Raw genomic sequence first — 16,029 nt, 5'->3', positions numbered from 1 at the left:
ACCGAACATCTGCATCTGAACTCCTCAGAGACTGCCAGAGGAGCAGAGGGATGCTGAGCACTTCATGCTGGCTGTCCCCAGTGGTGCTGTCCTTGGAGCCCCATTGCTATGCTTTTCCCATGTGCAGAATGCACAGACTTCTCAGCAGACTTCTCATTTTGTTTGGTTTTGGTTCTTGAGAAAACCACGCAGAAAGCAGTAGAGATATTTGGAGAACATGGCCCAGGTTGGGTAGTACTGGATGGATGAACACACCCCTCTCAGGTTTTGAACTAGAGAAGCCAGGCAGGTGATGCTGTTCTGCAGTGTAATTAAATGCCATGGTCTAGAAGCACTCACAGCTCACTGAAACACAGCCGCAGCAACAGTGAGAGGTTTGCAGAGCTTTAGGGCAAGGGCAGTGCCCCAGCACCCAGCAGCACAGTGCCAAGAGGAGTGGTTTGGGATGTGTCCAATGGCTCCATAGGCTTTGGTACACTTGCAGCCTCACTGTCATGTCCTAGATTGTATATAAGGAGGAAATTGCTTATGCTAAGAGTGGTGAGGAATGGCACAGGGTGCCCAGAGAGGTGGCAGTACCCCATCCCTGAAGACACCCAGAGTCAGGCTGGATGGGGCTCTGAGCACTGATGGAGCTGTGGGTGTCCCTGCTCAGTGCAGGGAGTTGGACCTGATGGCCTTTAGAAGTCCTTTCCATCTCAAACCATTCTGTGATTCCTCAGCCTCTAAGGAAGTTGCGAGCACAGATATACTTGGCTGGAAGAAAGAAGAGGGTCTCTAATCATCCTTTGCTGACTCCCCAGCTACCTCCTCCTGCCTAGGGATGTGGTGGCGATAGGTTAATGTTTGGACTTGATGCTGTTAGTGATATTTTCCAATCTAAATTGTTCTATGATTCATTCTCCCTTGTCCTATCTCTGTCTGCCTATGTAAAATTTTGCTCTTCATCTCATTTACAAGCTCCTGATAGGCCACAATCAAGTTCTCCTTGAGCCTTCCTTTCCCCATCTGAAAAACCCCATTTCCCTCAGCCTTTATGGGATGGACTCTTTTCCATTAAAAAACAAACAACAAAACACCCAAAAGCCTAAAAAATAAAACCCAAAAGCAACCAAAAGAAAAATAAAACAGAAAACAAACCCCCCCACAAAAGGAAAGAAACCAGAAACATTAAAAAAGCCCCTAACCCCAGCATCCAGCCGACAGACCCAGCCGCACTAGAGGGCAGTGCTGCCCGCCGTGAGCAGCAGCGCAGGGCACGACTCTCCTGAAGCAACAGGCAGAACTAAATTGATCATAAAAATTAATAGAAGTTCCTTTTGCTAAGCTGAAGCATGACTGCATAAGAAGTGCTGCGTGCAACAGCCAAACCTCTGCCTCAATTTTGCAGCCCCACCTGAGGCTCCTCATGCACAGACATCTTCCCCCCACATCACAGCACCACCCCATAGAACCTCGTGCTGGCTCTGCAGCTCCCGTCCCACTGCAGCACCCCAAGACATCCTGAGAATCTGCAGCACCTCTCATCCTGAAAGGTGGGGGCATCTCCCATGCACGTAGCTTTGCGCTAAGTGTAAATGCAGCCAAGGCATCTCTTAGGCTGGAGATGCTCAGAGCTTTCCTGTGTGCAGCAGGGCTGTACGTCTTGCTCTGGGTTTCTGTTTCAGGTGTGATTTTCCTTCAGTTTCAGGCTGAGACCTTCCATCAATGGAGATCTGTTAGGAAAGAAAGGGAGAATGTTCCATTTCCCTCCCTGAAAACATGATTTCCACCACAACCTCTGTGACCCTGGTGAGGACCATGAGGGGTGGGGGTTCCATGGGCTCAGAGCACCTCTCCTACATGGCTCATACCCATCCAACTGTGGCAGTGATAAAGGGACAGACTGACTCTGGCATGTATTGCTCAGACACTGCATGTGACTGTGCACCCCCAGGCAGCCACCTGCCCCAACTGCAGGTTTGGGACCCAGGACAAGCAGCTCCATCATGTTTAACCCCTGCCCTCCTGCAGCTCACTGCACCACACAGCCCCCACAGACACATCCTATCTGCCAGAGACTTATTTCTAGTCTTCTTTTCAAGACATGATGTCAGGATTACAATAACCTGACTAAGGCAAACGCTGGATGGAATTACTATTGTGTTTATCAATTTCCTACTTCTTTTCTTGTCCTGATTAATCATGGGACGGCGCGATGGAAAAGTCCTGTTAGAGCAACCTGTCCCCCAGCCAAGGCAGGGCTGATCTGTCCATCCACTGCCGTGTGTTTCATCCAGCCTATTTTTAAACAATCCCCAAGTGACAGGACTTCTTGAATCACAGGAGCGAGAAATGGAAAAGACCTATTAGCTCATGCTGTCTGTCTCCTGGCCAGTGCAGGCTGTTCCCTGCAGCCCCGTTTGCAGTGTTTCAGCTTCCACCTTTCCTTCCCTTGGGAGAGCGTTCTGCTGGCGAGCAGCTCACACACACTCAGGTTTGCTTGATGTCACGCTGGAAAGCACAGATCTTCAGCACTGGCCTCATCCAATCTAATGCACTTTAACCCGAAGCAGGGTGAGCAAGTGCACGCTGCAAAAGTCAAACACATTGTGCAACAACAGCAGGTAATGCCACTCCACATCAGTACCCAGTGATGGGCACCATGGAAGCCTCATGGAGCAGCTGGGCTCAGTATGGGAAGAGATGGAAACATGCAGCCCTGCTTGGGGCAGAGTGGAGCTTGCACAGAACCTGCACCCCAACAGCCCAGCTTTGTATGCAATGACTCAGCTCAGCACCCAACAGCTCAGCTCTGCCTGACAGCAGCGTGAGGAGACATCAACCTCCTTCTCCATTCCTCACCCACCATGCAAAAGGATTTTGTGCAAACAGTTGACGAGAAATAACTTGGAAGCTTCTCAGTTCCTTGCCTGTGCTGACTCCTGCCAGTACTGCTGCACCAACAGGACCTGGCATAGCTTGTACCAGCTGCTGGGACCTGGCCTGCTCAACCCCCCCCACTTCCTCATGCTGCCTCCATGCTGAGGGCTTGCAAGCAAGACAGACAGCCCAGCCACAGGCAGGCTAAAGAGCATGCTAATTGGTTTTTAAGCAGAAAGATCACCAGCTTGCCTGTGTGGGGTTTGCAGGCACATGTGTGTGCTTTCTGCACCCTCCGTGCCTGCACCATGCATGTCTGGAAAGCCCCCTGCAAAACACACAGGCTCACAGTGCTGGGGGCTCACACAGGCGCTGGGTGCCGTGCCCTGCAGCCCCTCGTTTGCAGTGTGTGGTTCTCGGTGCTGCCTTATCTGCTTCGAGTAATCAAAAATAATTGGTTGCTCCCCAGTGGACTGATCTAATAGCAGTACGAATAAAGTTATTTTGAACAGTTGTTCATGAGTTCATCTCCTGGAAAGCCTCAGTCCCAGCTGTTACTGTGCTTTTGATTAAAAAAAAATAACATATATATATATATATTTTAAACTCAAACTGGGGATTATCAGGGCTAAGCACGTCTCAGTCCTCCCTCCTCCCAGTGTCAGGTGCCCGGCCAGGCTATAGACTGCTCTTTGTGTGCTGCAGCTCCCTCACCCCTTTCTCTGCGAGCTGGCAGCGATGCAGTGCAGATTTGGCTCCTTGCAGTGTGCTGGGCGAGTGATGCTGGCACAGCCCTGGGTTTGCCGGTGCCCAGGGCTGGCAAATGTGCTGAGGCAGAAGGCTTATCATGCAAATGGTCCCCGAGGCCTCCGGCCAAGTCCATTTGTTAATGGTCAAACTATGGGAAGCTGGTTAGGGAGAAGCAAATTGAATTAAGCACAACTGGGAAAAGGGAGGGTGAGGAGTGGGGTCTATGTGGAGGTTGGAGGGTAGGTGGGGACAGTGGGACAGAAGGAGACTGCAACAGGCACCTGTGCAAGCTTCAGAGGTACAAAAAGGTGACATGAAACAGGGCACATCTCTGGAGATAACAGGTCATCCTCATGTCCTGGGTCACCCCATCCCTGTGCAGCCCCAGAAATAGGCTGAAGCAGAACAAAGAGAGTGGGCTAGGGGTGGTCATGCAGGAAATTTCCTGCAGAGAAGAAATAATGAGAGAGAATCACAGAATCATAGAGCATCTCGAGTTGGAAGGGACCCATAAGGATCACTGAGTCCAACTCCTGGCTCCACACAGGACCACCAAAAATTCAGGCCATAGGATCTGGACAATGAACACACAGACAACAAAGTTCCACTCTCAGCTTCCCATATCTAGTAAGTTCTGTAGGATCAGAGCCTTCCCTCCACATCCACCCAAGGAGCTCCCTCCCTCTGAATAAAGATAGCTGTAAAAGCAAAACTGTTAATCGTGGCAAGGTCAAGAAAACAATACTTGGTAACAGAGAGGTGATAAAAGGAGAACTGGCAGAAAAATATCTCGATGGTAACAAACCCAGAGTACATTCAAGGCTGAACATGCACAGAGTCTTGCAGCAATGCCATGCAGTCGCATGGAAGGGGATGTGCAGTTGGACCGACAGTCCATGCAGTGCCCATTGAGTTGAGATTAAGTCACAGTGTCTCAGTTTTCCTCACTAACCCCTTTCCCTGATTGCAAAAGCCAGGCAGCCGACCCAGCTCTGAGCAGGTTTCTGGATGCACATTTCACACCGCATCCCACTCCTTTGGCTTTCTCTCTGCAGCTCTTATTTTCCTTTTCTGCATCAGCATCTAAACATCTGGTCACAGCGGAGCTTGGAACTGGAAGCGACACAATCTAACCAGAAAGGATGTTTTTGTGCTATTTCCAACCTTCCCAGAACAGAGAACTTCAGAACCCCCTCCACAAAGGCTGCTTTTTTCCTCTGCGCTACTATGAAAGGATGGGTGAAATCCTCACTTATCGCCTCTACCACTGGGGACAAGACAGAGACGATCAGAAAAGAGGGGGAAGGAACCATGAAGAACACAGCCGAGTGCTTTCCTTTCTTTTCACTTTCTCTGTGTGTTTGTTTTAGCTTCTTTGGGTTCAAACCACACGTTTGGAGCAATTCCCACCTGCTCCGTACTTGGGGAGCAATTCACAAACATCCCCACAGATTACTTTCTTCTGTTTCCCCCCTGCTACAATGTCAAAAGAAAAAAATCTGAGGGTTTGTAGAGATGTTTTGCTGCCCAGCACCCTGCAGGCTGGACACTGAGCATTGCTGCTACCACCCTATGGGCATAGGGACATGTCCAGACCAACACTCCTCCACTCAGAAGGGTTGGAGCTTGTGGCACTGCACTGTCACCAGAACCAACACGGGTCCCATCTGCTCTCCTACTGCCCTTCTCTTGTCCCTTTCTGGGACCAGAGCTCACCTTGGGCCCAAGCTGGACACACTTTGAGCCTTTATGGACGTGTTGCCAGCTGGAGTGGTGCTGCTTGCAGCAGGAGGGGTCTGTGCTGTGCAGCCCACACCAGTGCCTGGCTCATGCTCAACTATGCTCCATGCATCTGAGTGAAGGCATCTCTGCGCTCTGCCTCTTCCACAGACCCCCACAGCTAATCCCCAGCTGCCCAAGGCAGGACTCAAATCAAGAACCTGAATCCTCTCTGCCTCTCCCTCCTTCAGGGCTTGTTCCCAGCAGCTCAGCCCCACAGGGAAAGCCCTCAGGGTGTCCTCACCCCTCTGCATTCACTCTGTGCTGCACCAGGACTTGCACGTCTCCACACCTCAAGCAACTTCAGTTGCACTGCTCTGCTCCTGCACAGAATCATAGAGTTATAGGACCACACTGGTTAGAAAAGCCCTCTCAGATCACCAGTCCATCCCCAACCCATCCCACCATGCCCACTGATCACACCCCTCAGTGCCACATCTCCACTTTAACACTTCCAGAGTGTAGCAATTGGACAGATCAATATGATGAGAAAAGCTGTTTCACCAGAGGTGTAGCAACAGAAGGACCAGCACAATAGAAAGGGGCTATAAAGGAAGGGAAAGAAAATCACTCACCCATATACAAAGATTACAGGTTCATAGGAGAGAGCTTCACTAGGAAGACATCTCCAGAAAGAAACCCTTCCCCAGTGGCAATCAGCCTTTAAATGAGGTCTAAGACAGGTGCAGCCAGAATCCACCCAATCTGGTCACAGAACTTAATTGCCTTCACCTGTGCTCTCAGGGCTGACTGGGTCCTTTCCCCAGGTGCTCAATCAGTGGTTCAGGCCATGACTCAACAGTTCCCATACACAAGGACAGTAAGCCTCTCTACTCCTCTGTGCAGCAGTGTCAGTGCCTGAATGCTCTTTGGGAGAAGCAGTTTATCCTAATAATCCACCTTCTCCCACCTCATTTTCTCTCATGGGGTAAAACCCCCTGCTTAGAAGCTGGAAACACCACGTTCTCTTGTTATACAAAGCTGCATTTCATATCTAATGAAATCTTTCATACAGTCCCACGATGGCATGACCCCATCAGCAGAGAGGGCAGCACTGTGATCATCCCTCCTTGTGGTTTCCATTTGTTCCATTGGAACCCAACTGAGCAGAGGCCTCGAGCCCAGCCCTGCTCCTGTCCCACCAAACAAAACTGCCCCAGGTAAGAGCAAACCACACAGCGTTCCTATTGCAGCACATCCCATCTGCAAGCGGCCCGAAAGAGAGAGAGTCACAAGAACATATTTTATCATATACATAATCTCAAAGAAAAAAGAAAAACACAACAAAACAGCCCTCATCTTCGAGATTCCCAGACAGTACACTCAGCATCCTCATGCTACTGATGTAATCTTGGAGGAAGGTCCCCTGGGCCCACACTCATGGAGCAGGAGCTGTGTCTGGAGCTTGCTGCAGCCCAGCATGGAGGTGGGCACAACCCCAGCCCCGCACTGGGAAGGTCCCGGTCCCCCTCTACAACTGCTGGGGGTCTGAGTGTTGTTCAGTGCCCCTGGGAACAGGCAGAGCTCAGTGCAGCTCCCTGTGAATGTCTCTATCCTCTGTGCTCAGCTGCAGGGAATGCTGGCCAGGAAGGAAAATGCCATCATCATTAACAGGAATAAAAGCATCCAAGCAGGTAACAGATCAAGCAGTGCCCACCCTCAGCACCAAGCACTCTGCAGCCAGCTGAAAAGCACTGCAAAGCAAACCTTGAGCTGAGGTGCAGCAAGCAAGCAAAGCAGAAGATAAGGCAGTGGAGCTCTGCCAGAGTGCATGTTTGACCCAAATTGTTTCGGCTGCAGCTGGGTGGGTGATTCACTGCGTGCAGCTCCATCAATGGGCTTGGCCTGGCTCTCTGTTTGTGACTTGTCTCCGGAGAGACGGAGGGTTTCTGTGTTTTGTTTGTATGGATGCCTTGGTTATCCTGGGAACTGTGACACGCGCGGTGGGAACGCTGGCTGCCTGCTCCTAGGGATGATGCACGTGTTGAGCCTGGCTTGGACCTGACTGCATAGCCAGCACAGAGCCCTTCTGCCCACACCTGACCTCAGCAGAATCGCTCACATCTTCATATCACCCGGCCCTGATCACCCGGTGCTCATCCAGCACCAGGAATCCCACAGACAGGAGAGATCCATGTGATAAATGTGGTGTGTGGATAGAGAACGCTGGATCCCTGGAATCCCTCTGTGTGCAATATGGGAGGTCAGGAGGGGACAGGCGTGGATAGGGATGCGTGAAGCTGGACACCCAGCAGCACTTGTTCTGCCTCAAACTCTTTGTGCCCCTGAAGGAAGCAAGATGAAACAAGTGGGACACCCGGTCTATCCATGAGCACAGAAAGGGACAAAAATGCACCCCAGGGCAGATCGACCCCATAAGGACTCACATGGAGAAGTGCCTGCAGACTGTCCATGCAAAGCTCAAATATCCCACTCCCAAATATCCCACTCTCAAACTCAAGTGGCTCAAACACAGCCTTTCTGCTTTGACATTCCAACAGCCCAAACCCCAACATTTTGTTTTCCTGACCAGTAAATCTAGTAGTATCTTTTGCAGCATGGTGAGATGGGGACAGCAGTCAGGAAGGCTGGGATGCACCCCATCACTCCCAGCTGCTTTTTGGGGCCTCTGCTTTCCCTTCAGCACACCACCACCACCACCACTTTTCCATTGCTGGAGCAGCAGACAGCAAATGAACATGAAAAAATGCTGAAAATGAAAATGCAACAAAATGCCACAGTGCTGCTTGTCCTCTTGGATTCAGTTTTTGATCAACTAAATCATTATTGAATGAGGCAAGCTGTGTCAAAAATGTACTCTAATGAAATGCAGCAGGGGCTCTGGCTCTATTTCCTGAGCTCCATAAAGGTTTTAATCCCTAGGCTCTTTAAGACACTGTGTGACACATTCTTAAAAGAGGATATATTTGCTCCTTGGCATTTCTTGGATGTCACCTTTTAAAGGCTGCTGCCAGCTTGGTTCAGCCTGAGCCGCTGGTACGTGGGGTGGGTCCTCCATCACAGAATCAGAGTCATTCAGGATGGAAAAGCCTTCTCTGATCCCCAAGCCCTCTCAGATCCAACCATGCCCACTGACTACATCCCTGGGTGCCACATTGCCACGGTTCTGGAACACCAACATGGATGGTGAGCCCAGGGCAGCAGTGACAGTGCCCAACTGCTCTTTTGGAGAATAAATTGTTCCAATGGGACCAGGAAGACCTGGAGCTGCCTTGGAGGAGGAGGGAGAGCAGGCACTGCTCACTTCAGTGTGATGCTCATGGCGCTCGGGAAATACACAACTTAATACAAACTCAGCTCTACACCCAATATTACCTATTTGCTGCAAGCAACAGAAGCAGGGCTCCCATATATCCCCTGCTAAAAAGCCTGGAAAAATAAGTAAAAGACCCCAAACAAAGCTGTGTTGGGCATCCTCATGGCAGCTGCTGTCTCCAGCCTGTCTCCGGATGTGGAGGAAGATCCCGGAGGCACGAAGGACAGACGCTGCTCATCAGCCCTTCCTTATCTCCTGCTCAAGTCCCGCTCTGTTTGGATAAGCTGAGGATGGAGCGAGCAATATCTGTGGCAGCGAGGAAAAGCTGCTGGCAGATCTCTCCTGGCCTGGGAGAGCCTCGCTCAGGGAGATATTAAAGGCTTTTGTTTCCAGGAGCTGTCAAAACCCTCACCTTTCACAAGCACTAAAACGACCAGGGGAAAAAATATATGCGAGTGGAATAATAATTTTTAACTCATAAATTTGAGCTCGTAAATCAAGGATTGAAGGAGCAGTCGTTGTAATGTCTCGTGAGTTAACATTCGAGGTTTTCTTTCACCTGAGGAAAAAGGAAAAAAACAGCCGGCTCTCTGCCCTTCCACTCCAGAGTCGGCCGTAAATCTCATTAATGTTACAGCCCTGCTCTTAAACAGACCCAAAGCACGAGCACAGGGAGCAGATAGCAAGACGGGGCGATTTTAGAAGTATGGCACCGGGAGGAAAGCTTTGAAAAGGCAAAAATCCAACAACCCAGAGACAGAGCCATCCCACTCCTCTTGGAATGGCCAATGGCACATCCTGACCTCCGAGCAGCACTTTGCAGCTCAGGTGGTGATGAACCATATGGGTGAGCTGAGGCACCTCCTGGAGACCCCGCATTTTGCTCATGTTGGGGCCAAAAGCAAAAAGGAAGCTCCTCAAGCACGGAGTGTTTTATCAGCTTATCTTTATCGCAGATGCCTCCAATGCTCTCAGCCAGTTTGAGACCCTGTGCCATACATGCAGCTCCAGCAGTGCGCTGGGAGGAGGGAGGCTAAAGGAGGAGGGAGGCTAAAGGAGGAGGAGGAGGAGGAAGGCATTGGCATGCAGAGCACAAGTGCGTGCGGGGCGCTCGTCTGCCTAATCCAGAGTGTTCAAAGCCTCGGGCGCAGCTGTGGCCGTCTGAGCTCCAACAGGTGACGGCTCAGCTGTGCTTCCCTCGGGCTCTCCATCAGCCCCCCGCTCACGCTGCTGGCTCCAGGGGGGGGCTACTCCCCACGACTCCGTGGGGCCGTTGGCTCCTTCCTACCCTGGGAGCCCATCTGAGCCCAGCTGAGGGCTGCCTCCTTCCCTGTGCTAGAGCAATGGTCCAGAAAAGTGCTGGAAAGAGCTGCTGGAAAAGTAGGAGGGGGATGCTTCCAGGAGGCCCTGGCTTTGCCCAGTACATCCCAGCCCATACCTGTGGCTGCTGGGATAGTAAAGTGTGGGGCCAAGTCATCTGCCTGTGCACACGATTGATGGGAGCTGCACCGTGATGATGAAGAGAGACACAAATTTCCCTCATTTATATATGAAAATGACAAAGCACAACCTGAAATATGTCTGTCCCCGATGCAGCTTGATGCAACCTGCCAGATTGGTGGCCCTGTGAAGATACTGCTTAAAAACTAAACAGCCCCATCCATTTCCCTCAGAAGGTGGTGGCAGTGGGCAGGCAGACCCCGGGGTGCTGCCATCACAGCGGGGTCCAGTGCTGACCCCCCCCTGGCACCTCCAGCCCTGCAGCAATGCAAGCAACCTACTGACATCCTCATTAATCCCTTGAGCTGCGACTGTCTGAGCAGCGCCATTATTCAAGCGGCCTCCAGACCCCTTCCCCACTGCTAATTTCTACTTATCTGCATATGTTATTGAAAATTAAAATCCTTTTGCATTTTTCCCAGGGCTCAGTCGTGAAAAATCTTTTATCAGAGCCCTACTTGACTCCAATTAGTTGGGATAACAAAGCTTCCGCTGTTTGAGGATTATTGACAAATGTGCAAGGAAAAAAAATGCCAAGAGAATAGCCTATTAAAATGACAGCTTTTTAAGCCTGGAAACAAAAAGCCCTGACGATTAACAGTGCTGAGGAGGCACAGGAAATACCAAGCCTCAGTTTTTTGCTGGCACTTCATTTGATTAGCCTGCTCGAGCCATTCCTTTGTGTCCCACTCCTTAATGGGTCCTTAGTGGGGGCCAACTGGTGCCCATTGCCCAGAGCCCGGTGCCCATAGGTGTGCACAGCTGGGACAGAGTCATAAAATGATGGAATCACAGAATGGTTTGAGTTGGAAGGGATCTCTAAAGGCTGTCTGGTCTCTCTGCACTGAGCAGGGACACCCACAGCTCCATCAGTGCTCACAGCCCCATCCAGCCTGACCGTGGGTGTCTGCAGGGATGGGGCACCTCCACCTCTTTGGGCACCCTGCGCCATTCCTCACCACCCTTAGCACAAACAACGTTTTCCTTATACACAAGCTTAATATGCCCTCTTTTACTCTGAAATCATTTCCCCTCATCCCATCACAGCTCCTCATCCTGAACTCGCCCAAACCAGAGCTGGCAGCAATCTGGCTGCCCGTGGGTGAGCGGTGCCAAGGCACAATGACAACCAGCAATAGCTTTATCACAGCAGCGAGGGGAATTTGGGTAGGAAAATGCATCCCCAGCAGTGATGCAGCCCCCGCCCTGCTGAACCCCTGCTGTGGGGCTGCCCCCAGCCACGGTTCCCATGGGCGCCTGCAAACCTGTGCCGTGCAGCTGCGCCCATGGCACAAAGGGACTGAGGAGCATTGAGAGCGGCACAACTCGTTCGCTGATCACTCCTTAATGGTGTTTCATATTTAACCCTCCCCTCCCACCCTCACCCTTCCCTTATTTATTTATTTATTTTAATAAAAGAATAGTGGGGTTAAAAATGAAGCATACTTTGATAAACGGCCGGGAGTGTTACTCCCCTAAATAAATAAATAAATAGATTTTAAACAAGCGAACAGAGCTTTTTTTCTTTCCTAGGTGGCTCGGACAGCTGGCTCTTTAAATATTAATCAGGGGCTCATTGATATGCAAATATGCAAAGAGCGAATAATGCAGCCGCAGCTGCGCAGCCCCCAGCGGCCCCGGCAGTGCTGGCCTCCTCTCCACCATGAATGGGAATATCTGAGGACACAGGTGCAGGGAGCCGACCGTGTGCTTAATAAGGTAATTTGTGAGCGATGCTCTATAGAGACAAACCGGAGCAATCTTTTACCACTCGACAGTATCTGACCACCAAACAAGGTGTTAATCTTATAATTGTGCTGTTGACTGTTCCCTAGCACGGCGTTCCTGGCCTTTTGCCCTGACACTTGGCCAGTTAAAATCAACTGAACTGACGCGTCGGATGCGTGCCAACCGATTGGCGATAAATTATTTATTGTTCTATTTCCAAAATAACAAGTAAACAGGAAAGGCAGGGCATCCCATGGAGACAGCCCGCTGTGTCGGAGCAGGGCTTGGCTGCTCTCCGTGCCCTGTCCCCATGCACTCACCTCCTCCTGCTGGGGAGGGACCGTGTCCCATCCTACCCGATATCCACCACAGGGTCCAGTGGTGCCACCCCATGTCCACTGCAGTGCGGCAGGCTCTGCTTTGGGCTCACACACTGCGTGTAGCTCCCAGTGCTCACACTTCTCCAATGAGCTGGGGACCAAAATTGCAGATGCAACAGCAGTGCTTGCAGTGGACATTGCAGCAGAGGGCTGCTGGCTCCCTCTGGCACAGAGAGCAGGGATGATGAATGGGTTGGGGACAGGAGCTCCAGCACAGCATTGCACTCACTGCCATGACCTTTCTCCTGTGCTGCTAATGGATTCCCATGGTGGGGATCAGAGGGTCACAGGGCTCTATGGTATCCACAGTACACTGCACTACAGCACTCTATCCCATCCTGACCCCATCCCAGTGCGGCCTCTGGGACTGAGCCCTTCATTCCCCATTTCCACACTTCTCACACTGCACAGGGGACACAAACCCCACTGCCTGTTCCCACCCCTGGGGCGATGCTGGCCCCCGGCTTCAGTTGGGTCCTTGATGGGGCTGCTCTATCCCATCAACACACAAGAACGCTTCCTTCCCCAGCGGGGAGTTTTCTCACCCATCTATAGCAGCAAAGGGAAAACAGCTCAAGCAGCAGATACAATAACCACAGTCCACACAGAGCTTTAAAATTTGCCTCCTGTGGTTGCCGTCCTCCTCTTCCCTGCCAAGCTTCCTCACCCACTGATGAATGACCTCGTCCGGGTACCGCCGGTACCAGGCGAGCGCAGCTGCGGGGCTGCTTTCCAGGGCGGGCGCTGCAGATGGCCGCGCTGTGCCGAGAGCACAGCTGCACACTGGGGCTGCCGTGCCATGCCACAAAGGGACAGAACACGCAATGAATGAGAGCAGGGGAGCGGGCAGGGAGGGATGCTGGGGGGCCTCCAGGAGCTGGTCTGTGTGGTAAAGGCTGCACACATGGCACGGTCATGCCCAAAGGACTTCATGGAGATGGGGAGATGCTACTTACAGAAAGTGACAGCTTCTCTTCTTCTATGCTGAGTGAGCAAGGTGGTCAAACTCACACCTCTTCTTCCTTCCCTGTGTTTGGCCAGCATGCAGTTTGTGCATTACAAAGAGCAGATATGGGCCAGGCATAGTGCATATAGATCTATATGCTCCTGTGCATTGCAGGGTGCAGCTGTTGGCAGCAGCCCACGTGCTTGGACTCCTGAAATCCATCTGCAAATACGTACCTGGGCCCTCTGCCTTGAGTGGGCAATGCCTGGCCCAGGATGCACTGAATGACAGACTCAGCTCCCCTGTCCCCTTTCATGGCTAAAATGGCTCTCATCAAAGCAAGCAGCAAAATATGCACATTGAGCCCTAAAGAGTGGCGAGCCTCTGCGTCTGTCAGCCCAGCACCAGGGCTTCCTCCTGCTTCCCCATAAAGCTGGAAAAGCACCCGGCCTGGCTGCTCCGTGCTCGGTAACGAGCAATTATTTCCTTCTAAAGTAAAATGAAATAGGAACCATTCCCATAATCACCTACTGGATTTTATCAGCATGTTTGGGTTATGCTTTTGCCCCTTCGGCTAATGCCTAATTGATTCTTTAATCTCTACAACGCTTTTATTGACTGATACAAGAGCGATTTGGCTGATTGGCGGCAGGAAAGCAGGGCTGCAAACCCGCCGAGACCCGCGACATGGTGCTGGGATGACCTCATCCGAAGCGAACGCTTTATTTGATAATCTATCACTTATTTATTATTCTAACTAACCGCTTGCAGGTGGTGTGATTTTAACGTAATTGTCTCAGCAATAGTTAACACACGCGGAAAAGCTCAGCGACATGCAAGCTTATCCCGTGTAGCTACTGCGGAGGAAATGGGGGGAGCGGTGTGTGGGGCAGCACTGCATCCCACAGCTGCTGCACATCCACTGTGGGTATGAGTGCACGTCCAGACGGCAGCTCTGCGGGGAGGAAACCGGAGGCTGCAAAGGATGGGGGGAGTTGGAGGCTGTTGGTTGAGTGCTTTGCTGTAAAGAGCCCCCAAATCTCCCCTACAAAACCAGACGTCTGCCTGCAGTATTGCTGCAGGGAGTGCAGGGTCTGCCATTGGGTATACAGGGAAACTGAGGCACTGCTGGAGCATAGCCCAGCTCTGGCAGCATTGATGCCCCATGCCAGGTGCCCCTGAAATGACAGGGCACCAGGAGGGGCAGAAACCCCAGTGCTGGGGAGAAAAGGCAGCTCTGCAGCCAGCTCCCTCATTCCCACTGCTCTCCTGCAAAAACCTGACCCTGTGGAGTGTTCTTGGCAGTGACACATGAAGCAACGGGACGTGGAGACAGCTGGGTGCCCCCTCACAGTCCCCACAAGGCTTCATGCTGGGATTGCCAAGCAGAGCAGCATGAGGCTGCAGGGTGTCCCAAGGATTCAGGCTGGCACAACCCAGTGTGGGTTTGGGGGTTATTTCTAGAAGCCACCACGTTGCTTTTCCCCTAAAATCATGGCATTTTGAGTGGCAAGTCCCCACAACTCTCCCAGCCCCTGACTGACAGAAGGCACAAAGAAACCTTCCCTGCTTCATTTTTAATCTCATCTGGAAAAGTAAGGCGGGGGGGGAGGGGGGGGGAGGGAGGTGGAGAAATAATTTTTTCATTAAAATAAAAATTGATCCACAATGAAAATAGATTTCTAATGGGAAAAGTTTAGTGCAAATGGAAGCTTTTAAAGATTCTTTTGACTGACAATAACCTGAAGACCCTCCAGGAACTCCAGACCCAGAATAATCAGATTAAATGAAAACTAATATACGATCCTGAAATTCATCCCATGCTGCTCTAAACTTATAGCAGCTGGGTAATTTAGCCTACAGGTTTCTGCCTCATGCCCAGCAGTTCACACTGAATTGTTTAGCCAAACTTAATCTACTGGGAAGGAAAAAAGCTCTTTCCTTTAATATGTGTTAAAGCAAAGCCAGCTTCTAAAGGCAGCTCGGAGCAGGGGAGGTGCGCCGATACATAGATTTTCTGTGGGATCTCATAGACTGTAGCTTGGCTGCTTTAAAACAAATAACCACAATTTATACATGATGGAGGAGTAAGAGTTCTGTTTGGAGCAGGGAGCTGTAAGTGCAGGTAGCATGGGGCTACCCCTGTGCAAAGTGCTGGTGCTCAGCGTTACCTTGTGCTGCTAATCCCAGCAGAGAGCTCAGCTGTCCTCCAAAGTGACCTTTCTTATGTTTGGAGACAGAACTTCAAACTATAAATCCATCATTAAAGATTTTCCAGCTGTCTGAAATTCCTGCGGGAGGGCGAGCGCTGCGTGTTAACGCACAGCACAGGTTTCCATCTCACCTCCATTAGACAGCTTTCCTGGAGGGCCTGGAGACAGGAGGGGATCTGTAATGATGTGAGAGCTCTTGCAGGTTTATATTCAACAGAGCCTGATCCAAAGCTTCATATGGCTATAACGCAACCAAAGAGCTCCTTTCCTTTGGTGACCCCTAACAACCTGATCCAGGCTCCCACATCCCCCTCCCTTGGACATCTTCAGCTCATGCTGTAAGCCCTACTGCTGGGTTTTCCCAAATTACACAAGGAATGATTTATCTGCTGGAATGGTGTGCCAGGATGGGACAGGCATGCAGCAGCTCCTCCAGTGGCTCTGCTGGGACCTCAAGAAGGAACAGGAGGGAGGAATGGGATTAGATGTAACTCCAGATCAGGGGATGGACCAGAAGAGCACAGCAAAGCCAACAGAGCTGCCATGTTTTGTTGTCCAGACCCTAATCCTGGGGCCATGAGGTGGTGGTCCCCT

The 16,029-nt window shown here is 51.2% G+C and overlaps 1 protein-coding gene across 1 annotated transcript; it reads right to left on the bottom strand.

Annotated features, from left to right (window-relative positions):
• Positions 1-1,728: 1,728 nt before the first annotated feature.
• On the bottom strand, positions 1,729-13,328 carry LOC146758691 (uncharacterized). The gene is given in 10 exon segments (XM_085514513.1): positions 1,729-2,345; positions 3,228-3,340; positions 3,577-3,678; positions 3,955-4,007; positions 4,777-4,879; positions 5,023-5,088; positions 11,937-12,367; positions 12,778-12,945; positions 12,947-13,076; positions 13,079-13,328. Coding segments are annotated over 10 exon segments (1,779 nt in total). The 5' UTR covers positions 13,194-13,328; the 3' UTR covers positions 1,729-1,847.
• Positions 13,329-16,029: the final 2,701 nt, after the last annotated feature.

The sequence above is a fragment of the Coturnix japonica genome, chromosome 13 (assembly GCF_054131305.1).
Source record: "Coturnix japonica strain WE chromosome 13, WE-NBRP24, whole genome shotgun sequence".
NCBI classification, from domain to species: Eukaryota; Metazoa; Chordata; class Aves; order Galliformes; family Phasianidae; genus Coturnix; species Coturnix japonica.
Note: the sequence above shows the minus strand (reverse complement) of the source record. Positions and strands in the feature narration are given on the sequence as shown.